At 40.9% G+C, this 27051-nt stretch overlaps 2 protein-coding genes across 2 annotated transcripts; both read left to right on the forward strand.

Annotated features, from left to right (window-relative positions):
* Positions 1 to 11351: 11351 nt before the first annotated feature.
* Positions 11352 to 15062, forward strand: LOC117186177 (guanine nucleotide-binding protein subunit beta-1). Its single transcript, XM_033386430.1, has 3 exons — positions 11352 to 11513; positions 12046 to 12718; positions 12787 to 15062. The coding sequence occupies exon 3, from the start codon at positions 12898 to 12900 to the stop codon at positions 13918 to 13920; it is 1023 nt and encodes a 340-aa protein (XP_033242321.1). The 5' UTR covers positions 11352 to 11513; positions 12046 to 12718; positions 12787 to 12897; the 3' UTR covers positions 13921 to 15062.
* Positions 15063 to 24901: 9839 nt separating this feature from the next.
* Positions 24902 to 26656, forward strand: LOC117186178 (guanine nucleotide-binding protein subunit beta-1-like). The gene has a single exon (XM_033386431.1). The coding sequence runs from the start codon at positions 24917 to 24919 to the stop codon at positions 25628 to 25630; it is 714 nt and encodes a 237-aa protein (XP_033242322.1). The 5' UTR covers positions 24902 to 24916; the 3' UTR covers positions 25631 to 26656.
* The last annotated feature ends 395 nt before the right edge of the window (positions 26657 to 27051 follow it).

The following is a 27051-nucleotide window of genomic DNA, read 5'->3' on the forward strand; positions in this document are numbered from 1 at the left end:
AGCAAGAGCAACGACATTTTATATCCGAAATCTGTGATATGTCACTGTTACGAGAATATTTCAAAACTTTGCCCCGCCCACTTCCGCCTCCACAAAAGGCGAAAATCTGTGGAATCCACAATTTCGACGATACGAGAAAAGTGAAAGCGCAGAATCGTAGAGGATGACTATATCTTCTAAAGTGCAAAATCTGAACCAGATCGTATTATTATTATAGCCAGAATCAAGAAAACAATTTCATTCTCTTTCGCTCTGTCTCTCTTTCTAACACACAGGTTTCACGGTCGGTTTTGCCAATTGCAAAATGTGAGTTCAAGGATCTCAGAACCTATAAGAGCCAGAGCAACCAAATTTGGTGTCCACACTGCTGTGATATCGGACCTTGACCGTTTGGTCTCAAAATTCGGCACACCCCCTTCCGCCCCCGCAAAGGACGAAAATCTGGGGCATCCACAAATCTCAGAGACTTTTAAGGCTAGAGTAACCAAATTTGGTATCCGCACTTCTGTTAGATCTCACTATAAAACGTATATTTCCAAATTTTGACCCACCCCCTCCCGGACCACAAAGGACGAAAATCTGTGGCATCCACAATATTAAAGATACGAGAAAACTAACAACGCACAACCATAGAGAATGGCCATCTCTACCAGATTGCCGAATCTTGCCGAATCCGAATCAAATCGGATTATTATTATAGCCAAAATGAACAAATTAGTTTGCAGTGACTACGCAGCGCCCAACGACATGTTCAGACACGTTTTCTGTCTCTCCCGCACGCACACATTGTCGCTCAATGTAGCCATACTGACTATGTATGTATCGGGTATAAGTGTAGAGTTGCGGTCGCCGCAGCAACTCACAACGTTCCCCCTCGTCTATTAATACGGATGGTGAAGACCCGGTCTGATGACTTGCATGCAATCGGGTATGGTCCTGTGTGCGGCAGCTCCAAGAGTTTTTTTACAGCATCAGTCCGGGCAAAGAGATGAGAGCAACTATGACTATCCTTAAGCAGGAAGAGTTTGTGCTTGCTGTGATGCGAAGCTGGAGATGGCTTTACCACCTGCATTCTTCTCCTGAACTGGCTGGCAAAGTCAAGTGGTTCCGACGGTACATCCACGTCGTAAAAGTATTCGTTGGGAAGACGTAACGTACACCCATATAGCATCTCTGCTGCTGATGCCTTAATGTCCTCATTGAAGCACGTGCGGAGGCCCAGCATGACGGTTGGAAGCAGCATGATCCATGGTACATCCGGTTGGCACATCAAGGTGGCTTTCATGGACCTGTGCCAACGCTCGATCATGCCATTTGACTGGGGGTGGTATGGCGTCGTGTGAATGTGCTCGCTTCCCAGCATATTCGCTAGAGACTTAAAGAGAGCAGATTCGAATTGAGTTCCTTGATTAGTTGTAATAGTCAATGGGCACCCTAAACGCGATATCCAGCGCGACCATATTGCATCACATATGGTCTCTGCAGTCATATCCTTCAACGGCACTGCCTCCGGCCAGCGGAAAAAACGGTCAATCATTCTCAGACAATAACTGTATCCGTCAACCAAGGGCAAACCTTCCATCGGGGACGGTGATCTTTTCCGAAATCAAAGCGTTGTGCTTATGGATGTTGGCTCGTTGGCAATTAGCATTGACGGCCAAACGTACTTGGGTGATACAGTCCGTGTACGTTTGAAAACACATGGAATCGCAAAGATTGAGGAATATATGGTCGAGCCGTTCCTGTTGCCATATCGCAATAGATGAGGTCCTCGTCAACTGGAATTGCTTGTAGGTTTAAGACGTGTCTCCTTTTAAAATTTCAGGCAATTCGATGTCCAATGCCTGAGCAGTTTCAATAGCTCTAGTATCCAGAGTCGTCGGCATGGTGATGGCTCGCTTTACAACGGGACCAGGCTGATGGCGTGATCTCATGACCTTATTTGGTCATGCGCTGGGCCACTGCCGGCCCGATCCCGCTGCTCTCTCTCCGGGGGCCCTCTTCTCTCATCGTGGATCTCCGGGAGAGCTCCCTTCGGGAATTCGCCGCATCCGGATATCCCCGGATAACGGCCGTTAGCCCTTAACCCTGTACCGCACCCCTGCGTGTGGGAATACCTTTCCCCACAAATTATATTATTGTAATATTTTATATTTTTTGGTATAAATCAAACAAATAACAGCTTTTATTTTATTTCCCGCACCCTAGTGTACCATACCCCCACCCCCTGCCCATTCTTCATTTATTTTGTTGCGGTAGGTCAGTTCATAAAAAGACCCAAAACAAGAACCAAACTCAAATTTCAGTTCTAGCGGCCAGTAATACTAAACAAACACACGAAAAGTACGTGAGAATGCATGTGCACCCATACACTAAAACATGTTGGAGGCAAAACAGAACCAGACCTGAGAGAGTTCAAAAAATCTGAAAAAAAGCATACAAACAATACAATACAATCGAAACATATTGCGTATGTACTAACACATGCAAAGATGTTCTCTCTGCGTTCTCTCTCATGATGACGCGTCAGTACTCTGGGGTACTGAACGCGCTAGCCAGTGTGTGACGCTTTCGTGGTATGAACTGGAACATCTATATACTGTATGGTTAGTGATACAACTCATCGAGCCGAGCGTTGTGATTGGTGCCATTCGAAGATTGGGTTGCGATAAACGACAAGAAGTTGGGTTCGGAGTGCCCGCCATCAGATAAAATCCATCCGAGATGTGTCTTCTGCAGCAAAAGTAACCCAGGCGCCAGCTGAATTTGTCCCACACACAGGAACTCGAAGAAAACTCAGGCTCCGATGAAAAGATCAAAACGAAGGGTTAGCAACCTGGATATTTGAAGGTAGAGGCCCTTTAGCAGTGCTAGTTGAGACGCAATGTTGATTGTTCATAGTTTTCTGGGCAACGACGCACAGTGGGGGATCAGACGAAAAGATGTGGCAAAAGTCGAGCGCATCTAATAGAGAATTTTCCAGACCTTTTAAAAATCAAATTTTCAAAACAATCGGACTTTTAGATTCGTAGTTGAATGTTGAAAATTTTTTATAAATATGGTCAGTTGCATAGGCAGTTCTATAGAAAAGCTTGTTTTGCAAACCATCTAAAATTTTGTCTGTTTTTTAACTTTGACAGGACTTTAAAAAAATATACTTTCTCCTCTTCCTCGTCGCGAAAACTCCTGCAGAAGTCGTTATGAGGGATTGACAGTCTAGAGGCAGGAGTGCCGATTTGCCAGTGTCTCGTGACGGCTCCAGTAACTGCAGAGCACTGTGCTCTGCTGAGTCTATGGCCATATCAATCTTGAGACTTTACAGGAAACGGCTTGCTGCCATCTTCTATTTGCATTTTGATCGCACAATTCGTGCGTGAGCAGACTGCACGTAGCCAAGGGGATCGCTACTTGCTCCCTCTCTGATAAGAAAGGAATCGTAGTAGTCTGCCTGGCTAGCTCGTCGGCGACGTCGTTCGCTTCCCTTGGAGTAGGGCGTAGCCCGCCAGTTATGCATAGCTCTGTCATGCGTTGAACTCTGCTGAGTCTGTTAAGGCAAGTTCTTTTGTCTAGGACTGGCCACCATACCACCACTCCATAGAGCATGATTGGTCGTATGATGGCGGTGTATAGCCTCCGAAATACATATATACGAGATCATTCCCCATTTTAGTCCGATGGCTCCATCTTCCCACTTCACGGCCTCCAGTTTCGGCCCTGGATAGACCTCTTTGAGATCAGTCACTGCCTTCATTTAGAGTCTTGGCAGGCGATGGCTTTCACCTTGCCTTGATGCCAACCTGCGTCCTCACACTTTGGCGGTGGTCCGCCATTTTCCTCCTGTTCCTGTAGGAACCGGTCCTGGAGCTCCTTCTCCACCAGATGCCACTTGTCCCGAGGGACATGGCCGTCCTCGGCGCCACTGTCCAGGACGCCGGTTATGGTCTTCCCCTCGACACCTCAGCGAACGATCGGTTCGTGAGGTCGGTTTTCACCCGCTTGGCTTGCTGGGCTTGGCCTGGCTGATTAGCGGGATCCTCCGTTGAGTGTTGCCGCTTGTTGGGGGCATGGCTGCGCCCTTTCTGGCTTTGCTGGCTGGAAATGTGGCAGGATTGAGGCGGCCCACATCCTCAATTCCTTCGGCTGACTACGTGTAGTTGGGGTCCTCAATGGCCAGGATGAAAGCCGCTCATCTCCTGGCGGGTTTCCTCCCCGTGGTGCACTCTGCCCGCCTGGGCTCCTATTGGTTCTTCGGTACCGGTGCGCTTACCAGCCTCGATTACGCTCTGCTTAGCAGCCACCCCGGCATCCGATTCGCCCTTGGAGACATCCGACTTGGAAGTACCCGATTGGCTTTTCGGGCCACCCCTCGCTGCGGCTGCTGCCTGAAGACGGTGGACCAACTCAGTCTCCTTCCCAGTCTTCTTTGGACCTGGTTCCCCAGGCGTTGATGTAGAGGGATGGTCTTGTCCCTCCGGTACTTTAAAAGAAGTACCGAGCTCCTGTGCGGTGTTTTTGTTTTTTATATTTAGTGTGTTTGACCGGAGTGGCTGCACCTCATTCCGAGCTTACAGTTGTGCAAGTCGACCCACCATCTGTTTATCCCCCTGTAGCACCAGATGGCTGATGGCCGAATACAAACATAAAACAGATGACAAATTAATGGAAAGGCCGGCAGAAAACTAAGTGACGGTTGAATCAGCAGTAGTAAAACTTCAAGACCTGGTGCAGCATACCACGAAACGGCTCATTATATGCATGCCTCACCATCAAATCGAGAGTCTGCCGCAAAATCTCACACTGATCAGCAAATGGGGCTGTGATGGATCTTTTTGGCAAGGTTAATATATGCAAGCAATATACACAGACGATTTAACTATTACAGACTCTAACATATTTATTGCTTCTCTTGACCCTGCGGCTTAAGTCGGATGCATCGTGATTTTGGAAAAATCCTCGACCTTTGTCTGCTCATTCAAATATAAGACCGTTTGAACATAAAATCAACGAAAATAACCATTAGTGTCAATTTTGAATTTTTCTTTACTTTGATTGATGGAAAAATTCTGAACGAACTTACTATAAATATACTATACTAAATAAACCTTAAAATACGCATTTTGCCAAAACAAAAAAAGGGGGAACGTTGTGAGCTGCTGCTGCGACCACAACTCTACATTTATACCCGATACATACATAGTCAGTATGGCTACATTGAGCGCCAAACAGTGCGTGCGGGAGAGACAGTAAACGTGTCGGAACATGTATTCGGGCGCTGCGTAGCCACTGCAAATTGATTTGTTCCTTTTGGCTATAAAAATGATCCGATCTGATCCAGATTCGGCCATCTGGTAGATATGGTCATTCTCTATGGTTGTGCTTTCTTAATTTTATAATATCTTCTAAATTGTGAACCCCACAGATTTTCGTCCTTTGTGGGAGAAGAAGAGGGTGGGGCGAATTTGGTTTCTCTAGCTCTTATAGTCTCTGAGATCTAAGCGCTCACTTTTAGAGATAGGCAAAGCCGACCATCAAACGTGTGTGTTAGACAGAGACAGAGCGAGGAAGAACGAAAATTTGTTCTTCATTTTGGCTATAATATTGATACGATCTGGTTCAGATTCTGCAATCTAGAAGATATAATTATTTTCTTCGATTCTGCGATTTTGGTTTTCTCGTATCTTTGAAAATGTGGATGCCACAGATTTTCGTTCTTAGTGGGGGCGTAAGTGGGCGGGGCAAAGTTTTGAAATATACTTGTAACAGTGACATATCACAGAAGTCTGGATACAAAATGTCGTTGCTCTAGCTCTTATAGTCTCTGAGCACGGACAGACGGCTATCGACTCGGCTATTGATGGTGATCAAGAATATACATACATACTTTATGGGGTCGGAAACGCTTCCTTCTGGACGTTACACACATCCATTTTCACCACAAATCTAATATACCCCTATACTTATTTTAAGTATCGGGTATAATTATTCAAGAAAAATTCGAAGACAAACAAGGATTTGGAATCACAAAACGAAACTAATGCAGAAAAACCTGGGGTGGATATTGACATTTTCAAAAGATTGGGTGATATTTTGAATATTTTAAGCTGCAAAGAAAAAATAATATCCCCAATGTATGGTTAATATGCCTCGAAGACTGCAGAGCTGTTACAGGAAAAATATCCTAAAAAAAGCAAACTCCCAAGCTTCATACAATTTTGGCACATGGTCAAATTTTAACTGAACATCAGAGCCTTCCAATTGGAGAGATGTCAGAGGAAGCCCAGGAAGCAAGAAACAAAGATTACAGAAAATACAGATATATGAATACGTGCAAGACATCACGAATTAAGCAGAGCCAAGATCATTTCAACATGTTGGCAGCCTCTTCGGATCCATATATTTCATCCATTAGATATGTGAGATATGTTATTCTTCAGAAATTATATGTATGTATCTACATCTATTAGATATGTGAAGTCACAAAATAAATCGGCAAGCACCTATTCTTCAAAAATGCGAAGTTTATGAGATAACTCCCACTAAACAAGAAGTGGAGAATTATTTTACAGAAATAAAAAATATTCAACCAACTTTCAAAATAAAAACATTTTTTTTCCACTTAAATTTTTTTAAATTAGTTTAAGTTGAAAATTAAATAAAAAATAATAGTTGGGCATTAATTTATGTCGAAGGGAAGGAAACAAATGAATCTTAGATCAATAGTTTTCGCGTGGAACCTGAAGCCTTTAGAAAGATTACAGATACAAAATTGGTTTCAGGTACTATCACAATATACAATTTTTTTCATTTGATAAGGTAACAGGAAGGACTGCTTTGGTTAGACACAACCACGTAGGGTTCCACTGGCCAAACGGGAGGAATTAATATCAGAAATGGAACGTAATGGAATTATAGCCCATGGAGTTCTCCAGTAGTACTTGTAAAAAGAAAGATGGCAATTACGATTTTGCGTAGATTATCGGAAAGTAAATGATGTAACAGAAAAGGATAACGGCTTTTTAATGAAGCTATAGAGAAAGCTGGGTCGAGAAAGCTGGACTACATCCAAAGAAATGGTCAGGTAGCAACTAGAGATAGAGTCCACACTAATAAAGATAAAGTAGCGGCCGTTGAAAAGTGGCCTCGTCCACAAAACTTACAAGAGCTTAGAAATTGTTTGAGACTGTGCACCTACTATCGCAGATTGGTTCCTGGGTTCGGCAGGCTGTTCCAGGCAGCCTGTATGAACTGAAAAAAATCAATGATTCAAATGGACAGAGAAAAAAGAATAGAAGAAGCTTCAACAGTTAAAAGTTCTCCTGTAGCTTATCCGGTACCGGGAGAGACGTTCATGTTGGATACAGGTGCGAGTGGAACAGGAATTGGTGGAGTGTTGTCCTAAGTAATTGAGAGACAAGATACTGTTTTGTCGCAGGCAGAAACAAACTACTGTGTCGCGAGAAGAGAACTATTGGAAACGTGGAGAGAGTCAAACACTTCCACAAGTATTTGTACGGGCATCAATTTCAACAAGGAACTGATCACGCAGCGTTTAGATGGCTTCTACAGTTCAAGGATCCAGACGGACAGCTCGCCTGATGGATAGAGCAGTTGCAAAACTATGACTTCACTATCGAGCACAAAAAAGGGAAGATTACACGGAAGTTCTGACGCACTGTCACGTCGTCATTGTGATGCTGAATGTAGACAAATTACACGGTTTGAAGTTAAAGAAAACATAATTGACATTAAACTAATGAATTTTCTTCCCGAAGAAGTCCATACCGTGTATGGGAGAGTAAAAATGGAAAAACCATAAACGATTTATTAGTATTACGAAAGAAACGAATCAGAGAAGTCATTATAGAGTACCATAATGGAAGTAGTGGCGGACACATGGGACAGAACAATCGAGAAAATTAAAAGACGATTCTATGGGATTGGTTGCCAGGAGTCAGTAGCTGATACGATCTGTCGATGTAATCGTTGTGCTATGGCATAAGGTCCGTCTACCAGAAGTCACGGAAAAATGCGGCAGTACAATTCAGGATCACCGTTTGAGAGTATTGCAATGGATATAGCAGGCCCATTTCAAACCAAGACAGTGGAAAGTAATATCAGCTCGTTGTAATTGATTATTTTTAGCATTATTTGATTATTTGGCCCGACAGGTGGCATCGACAGTGACGAATGTGTTTATCAATAAATGGGTAACAAGATTCGGAGTACCAAAGGAATTACATTCTGACCAAGGTAGTAATATCGAGTCTCACATATTCAATGACGAATGTGACACATAGGGAATTTGGAAAATTCATACAACCCCACTTCAACTTAGAACGTTTTAACAGTACTTTAGAGGAGTATCCTAGGAAATTTGTCGACGCAAATCAGAAATGAGGATGAGCTTATTCCAATATTTGTAATGGCATATCGTTCCGGAAAGCATTATACGACAGCGACCACGCCGGCGGCTGCAATATTTGGGAGCGATTTAAAGCTTCCGGCTGATTTTAAATTCGGCGTAACTACAACATTTAATGGAACAATCATTGATGGTGATAGAAGGGACCAGTTGAAAGAGATTCACAAATTGATAAGAAGTCGCATCCATTTAATGATGCCCGATATGATCTGTTTTATAATCCTCAATGGAAGAAAGGATTATCCCCGAAGCTACAGACAAATTGGCAGGGTCCTTATGCATAAAACGAATCAATCATGTGGTGTATCGCATTAAAAATAAGACAACCGAAGAGCGAAACTAAAAGTGATACATACGCTTTACCATGGAGGAGACTTGGAACTTATTCGGGACAAAAAAAGGTTAGCCGGAGGGCAGCGTACTATTGGTTGTTTCGAACAACACAAATTCTATTTAAAATGAAGTCTCTTTATAGTAAAAATACGCGAACTTAATAAACGTAACAACTAACTAACTAACGTAACATTCACACTGACGACCATCCACCATCCATTTCGGCTATGGTCCGTAAGGTTTTGCAGCTCCGAAAATTTCCCAGTCAGTCCACCATCCATTTTTGATGTTCCTAACCGCACGTTTCTATGCGATAGTTAGCCGAAGGTTTTCAAATGCAGCCCTATAAAGCAATGAATGGCAATAAAAAGATAGTTTGCGCATAGACATATTTCGAATCCCAATTCGAATTTTAAACCGTTGAAGACAAAACGAGAGGGAACGTTGTGATTTGCTGCGGAAACCGCAACTCTACATTTGTACCCGATACATAGTCAGTATGGCTCGCCTCCGGCAGACGCCGCTAATATTAAACGACACGACAAAGAGTGCGTGCGAGAGAAACAGAAAATCAGTCTGAGCGTGCCGTCGTGCGCTACTTAGCCACTGCAAATTGATTTGTTCCTTTTGGCTATAAAAATTATCCGATCTGATCCAGATTTAGCAACCGGATAGATATGGTCATTCTCTATGATTGTGCGTTTTTAGTTTTCTCAACTCTGCAATATTGTGGATGCAACAGATTTTCGTTCTTTGTGGGTCGGAAGGGGGTTGGGCGAAATTTTGAGATATACCTTTTATAGTGAAATCGAACAGGAGTGCGGATACCTAATTTTGTTACTCCAGCCTTAATAGTTTCCGAGATTTGTGGATGCCCCAGATTGACGTCCTTTGCGGGGGCGGAAGGGGTGTGGCGAAATTTTGAGACCAAAAGGTCAAGGTCCGATATCAAAGGAGTGTGGATCAAAAATTTGGTTGCTCTAGCTTTTATGGTCTCTGAGATCTTGGCGCTCCTGTTTTACGCTAAGCAAAGCAGGCTATGCAACGTGTGTGTTAGAGAGAGACAGGGCGAGAAAAAATGAAATTGTTTTCTTGATGCTGGCTATAATAATGATGCGATCCAATTCAGCTTCGAAAGATAATGTCATTCTCTACGATTCTGCGTTTTTAGTTTTTTCGTTTCTTTAAAATTGTGAATGCGGAAGTGGGCGGGGCGAAGTTTTCCTGTAACAGTGAAATATCACAGAAGTCTGCATCCAAAAAATCGTTGCTCTAGCTCTTATAGTCTTTGAGCACTAGGCGCTTTTAGGGACGGACAGACGGACAGACGGACGGACAGACGAACAGACGGACGGACGGATAGACAGACAGTGCTCAATCGACTCGGCTATTGATGCTGATCAAGAATAGATATACTTTATGGGGTTGGAAACGATTCCTTCTGGACGTTACACACATCCACTTTTACCACAAATCTAATATACCCCAATACTCATTTTGAGTATCGGGTACAAATAGAAAAAAATACAACAAAATGGAGAGACCTGGAATTGGTGGTAATAAGTAAGCATATGTACATATATATATATTTATATGCTATGTTTTTTTCTTGTATTTTGCAGCCATTAAATAAACAAACAATGCACGCAAGTCGAAATGGACTGCATGTATTGAGTATCTCTCTATAAACATTTGCCATTATAATACTGTTGACTTGCATAGGTCCGGAAATAATTCCTTCATTTTCGACCTGGACACATCCAACTGCAGCTCTAGTATTCTTCTTTTTCAACCAAGGCGCCGCAGCAAAGCGTATCAAACTGGAAAATCTTCTGAAGTCAAGAAGGAGGGACAGATTTTAGAGGAAGAGCAGCAGGAAACAAAGCGAGAGATACTTCAGCAAATTGCGAACAGCCAAGGCCCAAAAACACCAACTTCCAAACCGAGCTGCTGCAGCTTTTAAGGGAGTCCAAAGGGTAACGTTTATTGGAAATATATGGATTCTTGTACTATAGTCAATAATATAGCCAATTAACTAATTTAAAATTGTAAAAATTTCACAATTCAGACCAAAACTTTGTAATTTTATGCTCTTCAGCTGCTTTTTGAGGGTGGTGGTGTATGGTGCCAGTGTAAATCGGTGTTTTACATCTGTCAAAAAATCCCACTGTTCCCACTGGATGTGCTCAGTGTGCACATATAGCCCTATGACATTCGACTTTGTTGCGAAGAGAGCTATAAAAGAGACATGAGAGACATAAAATAATATTAGTGTTCGGAGCCGTCTCCAGACACGGCTCCCCGACCCAAAGAGCTGAGGACATTTTTGTGACGAAATTATGTTTTGCAACACACACAGCCAAAGAGCCAGCAAAATGGGATCTGAGAGGCTTCCAGCTAAACTGGAAAGCCAAGCTGACGAATATATATTTTGCTCTCGCTGGATGCTTTTACCATAAGATCGTCTCTGTTCCTGTAATTAGTTCGTTAGCAAAGTTGAATGTCATAAGTCTATTATGGCTTGTCAGTAGAGAATATTTTCAGCCGATACTATCGATTTTCTAAAATGAATACATCGTCTTTTTTTCAGACACCCCTAATTTGTTTCTAGGTGTTGGCTGCCAATTGTAGAGTGCAAATGAAAAGTTACGGATTGGTGTCTTCGTTGACCAAAATTTTCACTTGTAATTTGTCTAATTCAACCTATCTATTGAGGATAGTTAACAAACCTTCTTAAGTGGCAAACCTGAATTTAAGTGTAAGTAAGGCTTAGAATTTATAAATGTGATTGTCCACGATTTGTAGAAAATGACTGATCTGGTTCTACTTTGTGTATGTGCTTTAATAAAATATGCCCCCGTATGTGTACATGTCAGCATATATGTATATGGAAACATTCCGTTACGGATGCATGCATGCCATATTTATGAATAAGTTTTTTCTAGCTCGCAATGTAAGTTTTGAAAGATTGTAATAATTTGTATAACCTAATTTTAATTATTTTTACTGTCTCGAAAAAATATATTCTACTATTTAAAATTGATTATTTTTTCTTCTCTATTTCTTTCTTGCTCTTTGTCATATTTACTGTGCTCTCTTGACGTTGGTGTGAATGGGACAAATAATCATCTTGACTGTTTTTGTCTCACCGCCTGTGGTCACGTCGACCTGCTTTTGCTGACGCGCTCTCAATTGCGCACCGCTTCGTGTCACTGGTCGTGCTGCTTACTCTTATCTGCGTTATACGCATCGGTGGTGGTGCAAAATTGCAATTTTGGTGTACAAAAAAGACAAGTGAATAGCCAACAGAAGTAGGCTACCTAACAGAAAGCAGAAAGGAAAATTTTCATCGTCTTGTGGCACACAAGAACATTTTTTAAAAATAGTGCCATTTTGATGCTAAAATCCGTTACGCTAAACCTTAGAAAAATAAACCGGAAATTTTAGTGATTGCTAATGAGTGTGAAACAAGTGTGTGTCGCTCAAGCTGCCATAAAAAAGTGTATTTCAAACAAATAGAAGAACAACCGGAAACCTGTAATTTGTGTTGCAGAACATAAAAAAGTTGACTAAACCAATAATAAAAAGACTGGTCGCTGGTCTATGGAATCGCAGGAACTAACAAACAAATTTCAGGATAATAGCGAAATGATAGCAAAATACATTTATTAAAAGCTATTTATTTACACCATACGTTCCACAGTTGGATACACATGTGGTAATATTTTAAGTTTTCAGAGTTTCGATAAACAAACGATAATTACGAACGAAAGGGATTTAAAGGACAAAATGTGTGTATAGTGTATGAAAAAAAAGAGTTGCACGACACCAAAAAAGCTTTGTCTATTGACACTTGATCTGTGGTCAGCTACTAGGCCGTGAAAAAGCAAATACAAATAGATTGCCAACGTCACAAGGATCTGCTATTTCGTTAGACGATACAAGAACGCTAAAAAAAATCACGTACGTATATTTTATTTTAAATCATCACAGCTCAGACTTACTGAAATCCGATATACTTTTTCAACTAGAACTTCCGCCACTCCCAGCATCACTGAGAACATTCGCCGGTTACAGAAATCGGGAAACACGTGAATAAAAGATTCAAAAACAAAAGAAAAAATCAGTTTTAGCGATAAAAGATGAATGAACTGGACAGTCTTAGGCAAGAAGCCGAATCCCTTAAAAATGCTATACGGGATGCTCGCAAGGCCGCATGTGACACATCCTTGTTGCAGGCAGCCGCCTCTCTGGAACCTATCGGACGCATACAAATGCGCACCCGACGCACGTTGCGGGGCCATTTGGCGAAAATTTACGCGATGCATTGGGGCAACGACTCCAGAAACCTTGTCTCAGCTTCACAAGATGGCAAGCTAATTGTTTGGGACTCGCACACTACGAATAAAGTGCACGCCATTCCACTGCGATCTTCGTGGGTTATGACCTGCGCGTACGCTCCATCGGGCAGCTATGTTGCTTGCGGTGGTCTCGATAACATGTGTTCAATTTACAACTTAAAGACGCGCGAGGGTAATGTCCGTGTGTCCCGAGAACTTCCGGGTCATGGTGGTTATCTATCATGCTGCCGCTTCCTGGACGACAATCAAATCGTTACCAGCTCAGGTGATATGTCATGTGGCCTTTGGGATATCGAGACTGGCTTGCAAGTTACTTCTTTCCTGGGCCACACAGGAGATGTTATGGCTCTTTCATTAGCCCCGCAATGTAAAACCTTCGTTTCTGGCGCATGCGATGCATCTGCTAAGCTATGGGATATTCGGGAGGGTGTTTGTAAACAAACATTTCCAGGTCACGAATCTGATATCAATGCAGTAACCTTTTTCCCAAATGGACAAGCGTTTGCAACAGGATCGGATGATGCAACATGTCGCCTATTTGACATACGCGCCGATCAGGAACTTGCTATGTACTCTCATGATAACATAATTTGTGGCATAACCTCTGTGGCGTTTTCAAAGAGCGGTCGCCTGTTATTGGCGGGATATGACGACTTCAACTGCAATGTGTGGGACACGATGAAAGCTGAAAGGTCTGGTATTCTTGCCGGCCACGATAACCGTGTATCATGTTTGGGAGTCACTGAGAATGGTATGGCTGTGGCAACTGGATCCTGGGATTCCTTCTTGCGTGTATGGAATTAAGCGAGATTTAAAAATTCATTATTGGGTGGGGTGGGGTCAACGGTTGCGCAGTCAACGGTTAGTGGTACACCATCTACATTGTGATTTGATGTACATGCTTTGGTGTAACCCCCCTGTGCTTAATTTATAATGAGTGTCTGCAGGTTTTGAAAAGGTGGGAGCAGCGACGTTGACTAGAATGTAGACCACAACAACAAAGAACTTTATATACAACATTATTTATATTGCTATATACTTATTAACTTAAATTATACAACAAACCAAAACGCAACATGCAAATAGACATACACACGCATACAAGAATATTATTAGTGTAAATTCAAATCAGGATTTAATGAAGGCCCCGCTGATAGTCAATCAGTAAGTTATTTTGTCAGAATTCAGGTTACAGCTACGATTTAAAACGTACGTACAGAAAACTTACTTCATGTCTTATTTGTTGAGTGGACGAGTGCACGACCAGGAGTACAACACAATGACGCATTTGTCGTTTGCACATTGAAACAGTATCATTGAAGGCATGTATGACTTCAAACAAAATACAATTTTTCACGTGTGAACCTAACTTCAGAAAGTAAATCCTGATGAAGCGAAGTCAAATAAAGTTAAAGCATTTACAAAATATAAAAATCACAGCAAAAACTAAAGGTATATTAAAATTATTGCGTAAAAAACTTAAAAAATCAAGTAATGAAACAAGTAAACAAAACACTTTATAAAAAATTTTCTTATTATGTTTAAGTCCTTAATTTATATACAAAAAAATTAATAATGATTTAAATAACATAATTATGTATTAGTGAACAACTATTTACATATAATATGATGGCCATATAAGCTACAACAATAAATTGAAAAACCACTTTAAATCCTACAATACATAAACGATTCATAAATGTTTAACAAAATCTTATACATACATACATATGCATACATAGAATAGCGGAAGTGATGGGCGGAAAAGTAAAATAAAACATACATTTTGCAATAACAGCGCTTGAAAATATAGATACTATCATACACAAACATTTTGTTCGATTATTTTAACCATTTATTATTAGGTTTTCCAGTTTTTGAATATCTTATTTTTATCTGTAAGGAAAGGATTTTTCCTCATACAAATATATTAATTACTGTTTTTATAGTTTTTGTCTTTTTTCCCAGCAGAATAACCCATGTCGGCCATGCATCACGGTTAGATGGTTTTCTTAATATTTAAAATTATTTGATGCTGTTGTCGTGAACTTTCAGATACAGATTTAAACATACTGTTGTATAATTTTTACAGTATGCACGGATGCACGGATTAGGTCCGATAGAAAAACAGCTTGCAAGCAGTTAAAGCTATCATAAATGTAATAAATTTCAGCAAGAAATCGCAAACATACGTGTATTGAACTAAACTCAAATTCATCACAAGAACATTGTTTTCAACCTTCGTATACTTATGACGTATTGGTGTGTTAATGGTATTTTAAAGTCTGCAGTGTCTTACACCATTGCATTTTTTTGAGCTGTGTAATTTTATAAGTACGTCGTTATAACTCTCGATGCACTCCCATATGATTCGTATAATTTTTTTATAAACCGTAAGCTTAAAACGTAATAATGTATGCATTTCTGCAAATGTAGCTTAAAATAAAACAAAGCTACATACCATACGTTAATTGCTTTATTTTATTTCTATAATTTTAACCCAGAAATTATAAGTCTACGCAGACTCTTAAATATGTTAGTATCAGAAAAATTTCCGTGCAAATATAAAAATTAAAATTTATATACAATTTTTAATTTGTTTATAAATACGATACTATTTCTCACAAATGCACATATACATAGATATTTTAGTTAAATGTTTATAATTTTGCCTACTATCTACATATATATACCGAAAGCGAATAAAATTAATGAAAAGTGTATCTTTGTAATTAGCAATTTACATTGCAAAGTAAACCAATTAAAATGTTTCGACAAAAAAAATTGGCATTTAAATAAAAAAAAAGGGTACGTGTTCATTTAAAAATAACTCACATACATAAAAGGAAAACATATTCAGAAATAAAACTAAATAAAATAATTTATAATTTGTGTCATAGCCGTCAACTCAGCGTTACCTAGAATATACATACATACATACAATAATAAAGAAAATTGTGTTAAGCAAACGCCAATGAAATTAATGTATGTATGTGAATGCATATTCACATTCATAGGTTTACATATGCACATGTATCAATGTACATGAAGGATCAATTTATTGAATAAGTTGTTCGTGAACGTAAATAAGAAAGACGGGTTAAGTATATGATAGCAATATGCACCGATGTACATAAACATATGTACATACATATGTATGTAGTGAATGAAATTACAAAGGGTTCAATACACGTGGTAATTTCATCTCAATATTCACTTGTCATTTAATTGTAATAAATCATAAATGCCTCAGACAAAAACACTGTAATAAAGGTGATGCATGAAGTGTACAAATCGAAATCATACTTGAAGGGCATAAAATTCAGTATACTTCAGTATAATTTTCTTTAGTAAACTTTTTTTTAAAGTTTCACAATTTGGATGGAAAGTGAATAGTTATGTATAAAAATATCACAAAACAATAAGATTTAACAATCTTTATGTATGAAAACGGCAGAGCTCAAGATAGGACAAATACTTTTTGAAAGCTTCAAATTCTAGTAGATTAACTTTTAACTTTAATATTTGGCTGTGGCACTACGGTATTTAGTGACTTAGGCGCATCTACGACCTATGTAATTCCTCAGTTTGTCACAAATAGAAAATAATTATTAGTCAGCATAAACTTCCAATTTTGACGAGAAAAATGCCCCTTCGCGAAATTGACTCGGTTTCTGAAAATTGTTTACATATGTATGAAATAGTACCTTTCCAAATTTTTGTTCTTTTAATCGACACCAATCAGTCTATTTATTAAAGTACGGGTACTAACAGTTGAACCAAGATAGTTAATTAGATCTTCCGATGACGGAAAGGAAAGTTTAATTTTTGAAACACAGAAAACAGTTTTTTTTGTAACATTTTAGTTTTGTGGCATTATCAGACATTGTTTTGCCTTAAAATTTTAGATTTAGGGTGTTTTCTTTTAATATCCGTCAATGTACTTCACGACCGATTCTGAAAAATATAAAAACAAACAACAAAACTGGATCCGCTGGAATAGTTAATTTATATCTTCTGTCTTAACTTCATGAAATGTTACCTCTATAATTCAATTTCACCAGTTTTAAAAATGATTTCAGTGTGTTTCAACTTTTTTTCCAAGCCTACAAAATTAAAAAATTTATTTTGTTTTTTGAATCTTATTGTTTTGATATATTTTGATACAGAATCAATTAAAATTATGAAACTTGAAAAAAAAAATATTCACTGAAGAAAATTGGGAAAAGTATACAAAAAAAGCCGTTTTTATTATTTTTTCTATAACTGTATGTACATATTTATTAAATTAACAAATTATCTGTTAATAATGGTACTTAATTACTAAAGGCGGAAAAAGAGAAGTTAAAAGTTAGCTAAATTTAAGTGATTATAAATATTGCATGCAATTAGTTTAAAAGACAGTTCAGGGGATAGGGAGTTATAATTAAGGCATAAAACCCTAAAAGGTTCATGATCAGCATAATTAGACCTATGTACATATGGGTAAACGGATAGGCCTAAAAGTACGGGTAGGTCTTGATGGAACGGCCAAGTCAATCTGACCCAAGAGAGTTTGGGAGTCAACAGTCCCGAGAAGGAGCTTGTGCACGAACTTTACGCCATTGCATATTCTGCGATGGTGCAACGACGGCAGGTCAATAAGATTTAGCCTAGACCGGTAGGGTGGCAAGATTCTACCCGAGTCCCAGTTAAAGTTCCGAAGGGCAAAAATTAAAAATTGCTTTTGCACGGATTCAATAACAACCTGCTGCTCTTTATACTTCGGGCTCCGCACACAAGAACAATACTCCAATATAGGACGTACTAACGAGATGTACAGTTGTTTCGCAACGTACGGGTCGTCAAACTCCTTGGACCAACGCTTGATGAACGCTAAAACACCCTTAGCTTTATTTACAGTTGCAGCTATATGGCTGTTAAAACACATCTTATGATCAAAAAGGACTCCGAGGAAATTTGAACTCGAAATTCGCTCAAGGACATGATTTCCTAGAACATATGAGACAAAATGTGGAGCGCGACGGTAAAATGTCATAAGTTTGCATTTGGAAAGGTTCAGAAAAAGAAGATTAGATTAGAACACCACAGTAGTACATATGAATATGTACATAAGTACATACTTCCTTACCTTGAAGTCTGAACAAATAAGATCATTAATAATACCCATTTAAGTTTTCAAGGCTCTTGGCCATTTTGCCCGATATGGTTTGTGTGATTCAACCAAAAGCTTCGAAATTTGAAGGAAACCAATCCTCCCTGATGAGCACAAAGTAGATTCGCAATATTTTCCAACGATTTCAGCCTTCGGTGCAAGGGCGATAGAAAATCGGCAGTCTACCGCTTCCAAAGCTGCTTAGCAAAATATTAAGTGTTTCGCTATAGCTATGTCATAAGACTATCATGTTATTCACTCAGCTGTGCAATAACTGCAAGTTTAGAGTTAATTTTTTTTTTTTAAACAAAAACCAAAAACTTCGTGTTGATTTAAATCTTTATTAAGGAACGGACGAGGAAAAAAGACGACCTGCGCGCCTGCCAAAAGACTCTACCGCCACTCCTGACTATTCAAAATTTTTAAATTGTAAGACCAGGATCTTTTGGAACTTTCAATGTATAGACTAGTCCCAAAACTCAACGTCACAAACAGCAAAGGGTGGAGAGCACTAGATCGGTCCGTGGGTCTATTCCCCTTAATTTGCGTCAGCAATCGGATTACATTTAAAATTATTCGAATAATACTCACAAGTACTAGTGGGCCGATTTAAAAACTAAACTTGGTGATACTCGGGATTTTGTACATTCTTCCGTAAGAATGTTAACAGTCATAATAATTTATATTCGCCGATCATATATTCTCCCATCTCTTATCATGTTATCTAGACATAGTTGGCACTTACACTATGTTGATATACACAATACGAGTCAGATGTAAACCAAGAATACACATAGAGGGGGCTATCGAACCTTCTCGGGAGTTATAAAAATCAATTTAAGTGCACCGCTCAGACCAGTACTCGTTCATTGACAAAAAAACTTGTGAAATCAACATATTTGCTTTCAGCGTGGGCATTAAAATCTGCAAAACGAGCTTCTGAAAGGAATATTTAGATTCGCAAATCAATCATGCGAAACTCAAATAACAGAGAACCCAACTACATGCATAGATTGCCCAAGTGCAAAAGACCTTTGTTGCCCAAAGTAAGTTGGAGACAGTAAGATGGTGCAGTGCACATATGCACACATTAGCACAGAAGCAACCCACAGGAGCCACCCTGTATCTATCGACGCAACAATTCGTCTGTTTTGGCGTTACCCCACCATTTTGTTTGTTCAGTGCTTGGACGTTGATATGCAATTACTGCATCTTTCAATTAGCGATGCAATTACTACACAATAAAGTGGCCCCTGTGACACCAGCAGAAGGCTGTTACGCGTGAATTCCAGTCAAAACGCAGCCCTCCTCCCGCCCAACTGACCGAGGGGCGCTGCCGCATGACGCGAACGCGAATATGCACGAAAGATAGCTGTTAGACTGTTAATATGCGAGGAAAATTATAACTAAACTTACTAAGAGAACTAAGCATGCATTTAAAACACAAATACGACTACAATTAATAATTACGAGAAAGGTATGTGGGTATTGGTAATTTAATAAGAGGAAAGGAATTAGTGGTGGATATAATATGGTAGAGGGAATTATAATACAAGCATAAGACCCTAAACGGTTCATGCAAGGAATAATTCGATCTACAAACTGGAAGGGACAACGGTATATATCTTCTATTGAATCTAATAGGAGTCGTAAAGTTTATGCGGCTCTGGATCAAGTTGCGCACAAAAATCACACTAACTAAGGATGGGAGGTTTACTAATAGAAATCTACTAGAGTAAGATGGCATTCTCACGCCTGCACCCAGTAACTGCGTAACTTATTTGCAGTTATTATTTGCGACTATGTTAAGCGCATATAAAGCACATCACAACAACTTGTCCTGTTGCATGGTGTAATTAAAAGCATTAAGATCCTTTTGTTAATTTTTCTATCGCTAGGTTGATTTCAAGAATTTGATTGTTTTCCTCGTCATCTCAGACTGAGAAAGTAGTAAAAAAAAATTAGTTGGGCTTAAACCGAAAAAAACCGAGGGGGAACGCTCTGAGTCGCAGCTACGGCCGCGACTACATTTATACCCGATACATAGTCAGTATGGCTTCTATCCGCCAGAGGGCGGACTATTATTAGCGGTCTGGCATCTTGATCTCAGATTTCGACGCAAAACAAAGCTTGTGTTAGATTAAATGATAATTAATAAAGAAGAATAATAAGAACTCAAGCGTACATTGGCCAACCCGCCAAAGTATTATGGCAGCCCGGATCGCAGCCCCTCAGCCCCACTGAGGACATTGTGGTATTGTGGCAGCCGGGATCGCAGCCCCTCAACAACACTGATCTTAGAGTCGTTCGCTGGTGTCGCAGCACCCGCGACTATTATTAGCGGTCTGGCATCTTAATCTGAGACTTCGACGATAAGAGAACATTTTGTAGATTAAATATTAGTTAATAAAGAACATCAATAAGAGTTCATGCATATATAAGCCAACCCGATAAAGTGGTGACCCCTACGTTAAAAAACAACCGCAAATGCAAGAACAGCACAATTTTTTGCATTTCTCGATCAAAGACAAACTGGCAGAAGACGTCGAAAAATTTTGCGACGCAACAAACATGGCGAACACGGAGGCCACATCAAATGAGTTAAGGGAGCAACTGCAGCAGTTTCAAGTAGCAGCCGCAGCCAACAGCTCCAAACTCTCAACATTTAGCTCAGATCATCATTCCAAAATTCAATAAATTGAATCCGCATCTTTGGTTCGCACAACTGAAGCGCCTCTTTAACTAGCACAATGTGGTGCACGACGACCACAAATTTGACCAACAAATTTCGTGCAATCGAAGATCTCATTACTCGCCCACCGTCAGACAACAAGTACGACGCAAGTAAGCGTCAGCTGCTCAAAACCTTCGGCGAGTCAGAGGATTCAAAAATGAGCCGACTGCTCCGGGGCGGAGACATGACTGTGAAGAAGCCATCTGAAATTTTGCTTCACTTACGTCGCTTAGCACCTGCTAATGGAGTTGCCTTCGTCGATTTGTCCGCTCATTTCGGTTTGGGAGGAGAATGATCTGGACAAGCTGGCAAAGAATGCCGACAAGATTAACGAAAATAGTGCCATCGACTCCATGTGTGTTATGTCGACTCAACCCAATTCCGCTGAGCAAATTCAGCAGTGCGTCGATGCGGTAAGTAGCAAAAGTCCGAAGACGTTGCTGCTGCTTTGCACATTCTTACGAAAAAGGTTGATAAGCTACAACACATCATACCCAAAAAGCCCAAGGTTCCCCATGGCACGAACGTAGATTATAATGCCAGCAAAGCATCCCTGTGTTACTACCACAGTACTTTTGGTGATTGCGCAAGTAAGTGCCGGCCAGACTGCCGATTTTATCAACAGTTAAATTAAAGCTGCTACCGCTGACTCAGCTGGTAGGGGGTAGCATCTCAACGACCAGCGCCAAGTTATCTGTGAATTACGATCACTGACTGCACATCCATGATAAAAAACTAATCGGTTTTTTCACATCGGTTCCGGATCGCTGGTGTCAGTTACACCTTGCACTATGAGTCAACGCAAACTTAGCGATGACAAACTAAAATTGTATGCCGCAAGCCAGACTACCATTAGAACCTTTGGATATCAGGAGCTCGAACTCGACCTGGGCCTGGACCTTTCATTTAAATGGTCATTTGTCATCGCTGATGTATAAACCGCAATTATCGGCGTTGACTTCCTAGCACAGTTCCACTTGCTTATTGACAACAAGAAACAAACAGTATTTTTCTTCGCCAAATATCGATAAAACGCATCAAGACAATGACCGACACACCGATAACTTCACCCTCGACAACTCTGTGTTGAGCGTTTTCAAGTACGGTTGTTTTGTATCACGGGCTCCAGGTTTTCCGATTGTGGCATCCGTGCTGCGCTTGGGATCCGAAAGAAAAGTTGTTGAGAGCAGGTTGCCGACGCGCCGGTGCTTACTGCGTATAATTACAGGCCCCAGCGACACCCGCTCTGTTGCAGGGGCACAATCGGTGCGCTCCAGGCAGAAGGGGGAAGGGTGTGAAACCTCGTTTTGGCGCCTTCCACTTTCCACATTGTTGGTGGAGGAAAAAAGGAAGGAATTTTCACTCAACTTTCTTCTTTCTTCGTCTCGTCCGGAACTTCACACATAGCAGCTGATCGCGCAGCCAGACAGGTGATCGAGCAGAGTTGCCACATGGACGGTGACGCCAGACAGCCCTGAACGACTTAGGGCTGCCAGATTGTTGGAGAGTGTTGAAGTTGCGCGCCAACGGAGATTCAAGCTCAAAATGTCAATTCTTAAGTGAACGATAGGAATGGAGGAGGAGGAAAAGCAGGCCTTCAGGAAGGGTAGCATGCTCGGCCGATCGCCGGCACCCGAGCCAACTCCAGCAGCAGCGGGCCAGAGTCGGGACCACGACTCTAGGGAGACCCCCAAGAGGGTTCGGGACCCAGCCAGCCCGGGAAGTTCACAGAGGCTAACGCCGCCCAAGAAGAGCAAGGCCCACCAGGCGGCTACCTGCCTCGAGAACCTCTCGGAGCTGGGGAAAATCCTTGACGAGGTTCAAACCAGGATGATGGAGAAAAATACACGCCACATCAACATGGCCACCAGAGCATTGTTCGTGCGCATGAAGTAGCTTCACTCGAACATAATCGAATCGAGCCAGGAAGCTGCAGCGGGTAGAAGCGCCTTGCAGGAAGGCTCCGACGCCCAAGGCCTGTGCCCGAAATGCCCACAGAGCACTCGGAGCGCAGACGTGGCGTAGACTTAGCCAGCCATCCGTGGCAGAAGGTCCATTGGTGGAGCCGGGAACCGCTACTACGCGCCCAAAGCAGCCAAAAGGAGCCATCGCAACCAAGAGGACCCATAGGAAGGCCCCGTTGCGGCCACAAGGAGACGTGGCGACACCCAGCGCCATGAGGCAGCCCAAGAGCCCCGGAATCCCGGTCAGCGGATGGAGCGTGGTGGCCAAGAGGCCAAGAGCAGCACGCCGTGCTCGCCCAGACGCGGTCATAGTTCAGGCCTCCGGGCAGTCGTACAGGGAGGTGCTGTCAATGGTCACCAGACGAGACGACAAACAGCTTTCGGACCTGGGAAGCTGTGTCTCCAAGGAACGCCGCACCATTAGCTGCAACCTTCTGCTGGAGGTGGCAAAAGATAGCGTGGAAAGTGCTGAAGGCATGAAGGACATCATTACACGGGTCCTCGGCGATGGCAAAAGCGTTTTCACTACACTAGACCTCGAACGAGCATACTATCAAATACCGATGGCCAAAGAGGATATCGAAAAGACAGCAGTATGCACACCGTTTGGGCTAATTGAATTTGTAAAAATGCCATTTGGACATAAAAATACGACACAAAAGTTCCAGCGTTTCATGGATCAGATTTTACAAGCGGTGGAATACTTGTTTTGCTACATTGATGACATTCTCATAATGTCCAACTCAATGGAGGAGCACAGACAACTCGTGGATAATGTGTTGCAAATCTTAAAAGCGCATAGACTTGTATTAACGTGAAGAAGTGCTGTTTTGCACAACCTGAAGTGACATTCCTGAGTTACACAGTCAACGGCAACGGAAATAAGCCTCCAGAGGATTGAGTGAAGTCAATTACTGAGTACACTCAGCCACAAACGATTTGCGAATTAGGTCGCTTTCTTGGTATAGTTAACCACCGCTGTATACCTCATGCATCAGAAATACATGCGCCACTCAACGACTTGACACGTAACATGAAGAAAAAGACAAACGGCCAGTGCAGTGGACGCCAAGCTCGATTAAAGCATTCGAAAAGTGCAAAAATAGTATAGCTAACACCGCAACCCTCGCTCACCCCAGTCTTAATTTCAGAACTATGTCTCACGTGGGACGCCTCCAATACGGCCATTGGAGCTGTGCTTGAACAAAACACGAATGGGAATTGGGATCCTCTCGATTTCTTCTCAAAAAAACTCAGTGCAACTGAACGAAGGTATAGCACATACAATAGAGAGCTGTAATCGATTTACGAGGCAATGAACTACTTCAAGCATATGTTGGAGGCTAGGATCTTTGTGATCAAAACAAATCACAAGCCACTCATATATGCCGTCAACAAGAAGCCAGAGAAAGCGTCGGAGAGACAGCTACGGCAGCTGGGGTTCATATCCCAACACTCCACTGCACTGTACGTGAGTGGCACTGACAACGTAGTTGCCGATGACCTCTTCAGGATTAACGCCATCACCATGCCGACGACTCTGGATACTAGAGCTATTGAAACTGCTCAGGCATCGGATATCGAATTGCCTGACATTTTAAATCGAGACACGTCTTTAAACCTACAAGCAATTCCAGTTGACGAGGACTTCATCTATTGCGATATGGCAACAGGAACGGCTGACCATATATTCCTCAATCTTTGCGATTCCATGTGTTTTCAAACGTACACGGACTGTATCACCCAAGTGGCAGGTAAACTTTGAAACAAATTTCTCGAAAGTACGTTGGCCGTCAACGCGAATTGCCTCCGTGCCAACGAGCCAACATCCATAAGCACAACGCTTTGATTCCGGAAAAGATCACCGTCCCCGATGGAAGGTTTGATCACATTCACCTAGACATTGTTGTGATGCCCTTGGTTGACGGATACAGCTATTGTCTGACAATGATTGACCGTTTTTCCCGCTGGCCGAAGGCAGTGCCGTTGAAGGATATGACTGCAATTTACAACTTAAAGACGCGCGGGGGTAATGTCCGTGTGTCCCGAGAACTTCCGGGTCATGGTGGTTATCTATCATGCTGCCGCTTCCTGGACGACAATCAAATCGTTACCAGCTCAGGTGATATGTCATGTGGCCTTTGGGATATCGAGACTGGCTTGCAAGTTACTTCTTTCCTGGGCCACACAGGAGATGTTATGGCTCTTTCATTAGCCCCGCAATGTAAAACCTTCGTTTCTGGCGCATGCGATGCATCTGCTAAGCTATGGGATATTCGGGAGGGTGTTTGTAAACAAACATTTCCAGGTCACGAATCTGATATCAATGCAGTAACCTTTTTCCCAAATGGACAAGCGTTTGCAACAGGATCGGATGATGCAACATGTCGCCTATTTGACATACGCGCCGATCAGGAACTTGCTATGTACTCTCATGATAATATAATTTGTGGCATAACCTCTGTGGCGTTTTCAAAGAGCGGTCGCCTGTTATTGGCGGGATATGACGACTTCAACTGCAATGTGTGGGACACGATGAAAGCTGAAAGGTCTGGTATTCTTGCCGGCCACGATAACCGTGTATCATGTTTGGGAGTCACTGAGAATGGTATGGCTGTGGCAACTGGATCCTGGGATTCCTTCTTGCGTGTATGGAATTAAGCGAGATTTAAAAATTCATTATTGGGTGGGGTGGGGTCAACGGTTGCGCAGTCAACGGTTAGTGGTACACCATCTACATTGTGATTTGATGTACATGCTTTGGTGTAACCCCCCTGTGCTTAATTTATAATGAGTGTCTGCAGGTTTTGAAAAGGTGGGAGCAGCGACGTTGACTAGAATGTAGACCACAACAACAAAGAACTTTATATACAACATTATTTATATTGCTATATACTTATTAACTTAAATTATACAACAAACCAAAACGCAACATGCAAATAGACATACACACGCATACAAGAATATTATTAGTGTAAATTCAAATCAGGATTTAATGAAGGCCCCGCTGATAGTCAATCAGTAAGTTATTTTGTCAGAATTCAGGTTACAGTTACGATTTAAAACGTACGTACAGAAAACTTACTTCATGTCTTATTTGTTGAGTGGACGAGTGCACGACCAGGAGTACAACACAATGACGCATTTGTCGTTTGCACATTGAAACAGTATCATTGAAGGCATGTATGACTTCAAACAAAATACAATTTTTCACGTGTGAACCTAACTTCAGAAAGTAAATCCTGATGAAGCGAAGTCAAATAAAGTTAAAGCATTTACAAAATATAAAAATCACAGCAAAAACTAAAGGTATATTAAAATTATTGCGTAAAAAACTTAAAAAATCAAGTAATGAAACAAGTAAACAAAACACTTTATAAAAAATTTTCTTATTATGTTTAAGTCCTTAATTTATATACAAAAAAATTAATAATGATTTAAATAACATAATTATGTATTAGTGAACAACTATTTACATATAATATGATGGCCATATAAGCTACAACAATAAATTGAAAAACCACTTTAAATCCTACAATACATAAACGATTCATAAATGTTTAACAAAATCTTATACATACATACATATGCATACATAGAATAGCGGAAGTGATGGGCGGAAAAGTAAAATAAAACATACATTTTGCAATAACAGCGCTTGAAAATATAGATACTATCATACACAAACATTTTGTTCGATTGTTTTCCCCATTTATTATTAGGTTTTCCAGTTTTTGAATATCTTATTTTTATCTGTAAGGAAAGGATTTTTCCTCATACAAATATATTAATTACTGTTTTTATAGTTTTTGTCTTTTTTCCCAGCAGAATAACCCATGTCGGCCATGCATCACGGTTAGATGGTTTTCTTAATATTTAAAATTATTTGATGCTGTTGTCGTGAACTTGCAGATACAGATTTAAACATACTGTTGTATAATTTTTACAGTATGCACGGATGCACGGATTGGGTCCGATAGAAAAACAGCTTGCAAGCAGTTAAAGCTATCATAAATGTAATAAATTTCAGCAAGAAATCGCAAACATACGTGTATTGAACTGAACTCAAATTCATCACAAGA

Source organism: Drosophila miranda, chromosome XR (assembly GCF_003369915.1).
Source record: "Drosophila miranda strain MSH22 chromosome XR, D.miranda_PacBio2.1, whole genome shotgun sequence".
Lineage (NCBI taxonomy): Eukaryota > Metazoa > Arthropoda > Insecta > Diptera > Drosophilidae > Drosophila > Drosophila miranda.

Excerpts from the sequence above, each read along its gene's own strand:
- LOC117186177 (XM_033386430.1), top strand. The coding sequence starts at position 12,898 with ATGAATGAACTGGACAGTCTTAGGCAAGAAGCCGAATCCCTTAAAAAT.
- LOC117186178 (XM_033386431.1), top strand. The coding sequence starts at position 24,917 with ATGATTGACCGTTTTTCCCGCTGGCCGAAGGCAGTGCCGTTGAAGGAT.